This window comes from Sprattus sprattus (assembly GCF_963457725.1).
Source record: "Sprattus sprattus genome assembly, chromosome: 16".
NCBI lineage: Eukaryota > Metazoa > Chordata > Actinopteri > Clupeiformes > Clupeidae > Sprattus > Sprattus sprattus.
The window spans coordinates 3,768,386-3,772,474 of NC_137914.1; the positions used below are offsets into that span (position 1 = coordinate 3,768,386).

The 4,089-nt window shown below is 46.9% G+C and overlaps 1 protein-coding gene across 1 annotated transcript; it reads right to left on the reverse strand.

The window, feature by feature from the left end:
• Nucleotides 1–266: 266 nt before the first annotated feature.
• On the reverse strand, nucleotides 267–3,664 carry mgat2 (alpha-1,6-mannosyl-glycoprotein 2-beta-N-acetylglucosaminyltransferase). Its single transcript, XM_080853273.1, has 2 exons — nucleotides 3,529–3,664; nucleotides 267–1,970 (listed from the first exon to the last, which is right to left on the reverse strand). Exon 2 carries the CDS (start codon nucleotides 1,727–1,729, stop codon nucleotides 272–274), a length of 1,458 nt encoding a protein of 485 aa, XP_080709399.1. The 5' UTR covers nucleotides 1,730–1,970; nucleotides 3,529–3,664; the 3' UTR covers nucleotides 267–271.
• Between the last annotated feature and the right edge of the window lie 425 nt (nucleotides 3,665–4,089).

Genomic DNA, 4,089 nt, shown 5'->3' on the forward strand with positions numbered 1-4,089 from the left:
TGTTGATGATTAAAGCAGGCTTATGGTAAGCCACTCACAGTGATCTTATCCAGAGACATGCTTCTGGACGGAGAGATGCCGCATCTTTTCATAAGACACTCATGACCAACAGCCCAAACCCACATACTTTTATTTGGAACAGTCCAATAAAACAGGCAATATGAAGAAAAGGATTCTTTTAAAGGCTTTCTGTTAAAGAGGATGCAAAAAACAATCAAACAAACGATCAAACAAACAAACAAACAAACAAACAAACAAAGGTCAGATAAGGTCACTGTAGTCGCAAGTAGCTTTTGCAGAGTTCGTGGTCCCTGATGTCTCCCCAGCCTCCGTTCTTGACGTGAGGGGCCACACCCCCGGCTCCGTTGGCCGGCAGTCTCTTGGTTATGAGCAGGCTCTTGGGGAAAATCTGGTTCCCGCTGGTGTGCAGAATGTTCTCGATTTTGGTCTTCTGGCTGGTCGGCGAGCAGGCGCTCTTCTTGTGGTGCATGCCGCAGTCGCCGGCGTGGAACACCCGCGGCGCCTCGCACACCATCACCTTCCAGAAGGACGGCAGGCAGGTGACGGTCAGGTGCTGCAGAGACCAGTCCCAGTTGTAGTCGTCGTATATGCAGAAGGCGTCCGTGCACTGGATGAGTTGCTGGTAAGTCTGCCTGAAGAAGGCCATGCCCATGTTGTGCTCAGTAGACTTCCAGGCTTTTACCTCCACGCGGTTGGCCTTGCTGGAGTAGCCGATGTGGCCGTAGCTGCCCAAGGACATCAGGTTGCAGTCGGGGCACTGCTCCCTCTTCAGGGGGACCATCATTTTTAGGACGTGGTAGAAGTCAGGAGCCATGTAGTGGTCCTCCTCGATCAGCAAGACCAGTCCCTGGTGGTCCTTCAGGACTCTGACTCTGTCCCACACGAAGTGCAGCTTCCACCACCAGTGGTGCTTGGTCTGGGAGAACTTGGCCTCGCGGTAGTGTCCGAAGGAGTCTGGGTAATCTGCGTTGATGCAGCCCATCTTTAGTGCGTCCATCTTGGGGATGTCCCTGGGACAGTCCTTAGGGTCTTTCCCCGGGAACTCCTGGGGGTACAGCTGGACACTGAAGGGGAAGAAGATTTGGAGTACAGAACAGAAGTCGACGGAGGCCACCACCTGGTTGATCTCGGGCGACCAGAAGTCATGGCTGAATATCAGCAGAATGTTCTCCACGCCGCGTGCTTTTCTCAGACTGTCCACCAGGAGGCGCAGGTACTCGGGCCGGTCGTGCACCTGCACCACCACCACCAGGTCGTCCTTCTGCCGCACTTTCCGGAACTTTTCCTCGTTCCGGATGGTCTGGTCGAAGTTGAGCTGGAACACAATGCTGCGGTACACCAGCGTGGTGTTGTCCACCTCCGGCTTGGCCACCTTCTCCACGCGCGTCTCGTTGGCCGGCCTTCTACTGACTGGCACCGTGGTCTGCACCTGCACCTGCAACTGGGCCGGGTCCTGGGGCTGAGGCTGGGCTTGGGCTTGGGCTTGGGGCTGGGCTTGGGCTGGGGGCTGATTGTTGTTGTTGTTACTGATGCTGCTGCTACTACTACTACTGCTGCTGCTGCTGCTACTGCTCCTGGCCGGATCACCCTCTTTGGGGATGACGGCCACCTTCCTCTGTCTGCTCCCGTTACTCCACACAGCAAAGCCACAAACGACCACCACCAGAGTCAGTATCACCACCTTTCTCTTGTAGATTCGGAATCTCATGTTAGGCAGTCACCCACCAGAGGATGGGAGGAGTGTAGAAAAAGGAAGGAAGTCAGTAGGCAGGTTGGCTTTGCAAATGTGTCTGCTGTGTGCAGGCTTTCGGAAGGAAAATCTTGTTTTCTTTTCCCCCAAAAAGATTCCTTTCACATTTGGAATGTAAACATGGACTCTTAATGTATTACAAATACTGTATACATCTCCAGTAAGGCATTGTGCTGGGGTGACGGGAGGCTTCTGCACACTGAAAAACACATAAAAAAAACACAGAGAAATATCATCTGTGTGATCCTCCAACCTAGACCCACAGGTTTTATCAAGTACATGTTCATAACACTGCTTAACATAATTGATTAATGACCACGTAAAACACAGAATCTATAATGCCAGTTTAATTAAGTAATCCCTATAGCATAAGGGTTCAGGTCTGGACCATAGAATGCCAGCAAAACTATACAAAATATCTTCAATTACTGCTATCCATCATTACTGAATCATTAAACAAACAATCCAAATACAGTGTGATTTAATACATCATGATTAGATATGTATTTATATACTGTATATACACATCCAAGAGCGTTGTCAAGAACATTTGAATGCATTGTTCTACGATCTGCAAATATTAAATTGGTAAAACATTGGTAACAATCTTTTTATGCTTTATGCTAAGAAAATAATTAATGTCGGCAAATTGCCTGAAGTAGACCTGAACGAGAGGTAAGACACTTAGGATGGATGTTTTGAATATGCACACCCTTTTCTATTGGGGGGGCAGACAGCACTGAAGAATGTAATAAGTAGTTAACTGTGTCTCTAATTGGGCGTAACCTTATAAAAGATACAAACACCGTTCATTTGAATTCACATGCATAAACTAGCACCCCACCTACTATTCCGACAATCGACAAGCGACTTAAAATATGAGGGAATATACTGTGGTTACTCAACTGTTGGCTGTTAACGTTAGCTTAATCAATTTAATTCAAACATGTTAACTCGTTAGGCCTATGTTACGTATTCGACACAAGTAAATAAATCAGACGTCATTTTACCAAACTGAAGTTAAATACACGTTAGGTGATAGTTTTGCCCTGCCCTGCCAGCCGTGACAGCTTGAGAGCAATGTGCCTTGTGCATTAACGTTACCGTTACTAGACAGATGTGAGAACAATCTGACTAATTCAATAACAACAATCTAACCAAGAAAATATGTGGGAGTTGACGCATGACATTACTCAAAGAGTGTATGTCCACGGGTGTGTTGTGACAACCACGCCGTCCAAGATTAACACGATCTTACAAAATCTAAAGGTTCCACGCACCGAGGCGCAAGATTCAATTGCAACCAGCTAACAAGTCATTTATCACCCTTACAAGCACATAAGCAACACACGATAAACAATTACTCCACCGAGGTTGGCTACATTACAGCCATGCCGATAGACAACTAACATTACTATTTAGAAAAGCATTCTACAACGACAGCGAGATCAGTAAAACATCAATGAATATCTTGTGTAAAGATATGTCATGCAGCAGTGAAATGCAGACATTACCAACAGTTGCCCTGCAGTTCGCTGTTACATTTGCTGGCATGACACACTCTTGGCATGACAGCAAAGAAACGGCGTTAGCTAGCTATGTGCATTGCTGGCTAATGTTAGCTTAATCAGTGAGAGGGTATCATCACGACATAGCAGTGCACGTTAGCTAATACTTGACAAATAATAATCGACAGCAAGATATGTCGCAATCAGTTCCTTAAGGGGAAGAAAAACAAAGCTTGCAAAATGACTTACCGCCGGCGTGGGCGTGCGGCAAGGTTTTCGAAAGCAGCGTCAACAACGCTGTGATATGAAATATGCATTTAGCTCCATTGTGTCTCTACTTTGCACTATTTCGATATCTAGTTATAATATGATGCTGGAACAGCTCTGGAACCACTGCCGACCTATTTCCCACAATGCACTACACCTCTGGGGGCGGGGGAAGGGGAGGGGGTGTATATTGTACAGCAAACAGAAAAGGCCCTGGGCAGAAACGGCGAAACTTCCACCCATCCTCTTCCCTTCGTTTTCCACCGCACCGCTCCATCGGAAGATGCACGAACACAAAAAGCCCACAGCCTGCTAATCTGATCTATTACTAATTAAGATATATATCAGCGAGCCTGACCAATCCAGTATCTGGCCTGAAACATCGCCCACTTTGTTCATGGTCTGTATTTGGTCATGGTGTAAATCTTCCATATTGTATGGCTTTATGGCATCACCAGTAGCGCACTCCCCTCGTAGATGTTGTTTTTCTGCTATTTGAAGGACGAGCCAAAGAACTGTTCTGTCTTATTTATTTCAGTACTA

What these genes read in the sequence shown, in the direction of transcription:
- mgat2 (XM_080853273.1), bottom strand. Translation starts at nt 1,729, where the DNA reads ATGAGATTCCGAATCTACAAGAGAAAGGTGGTGATACTGACTCTGGTG.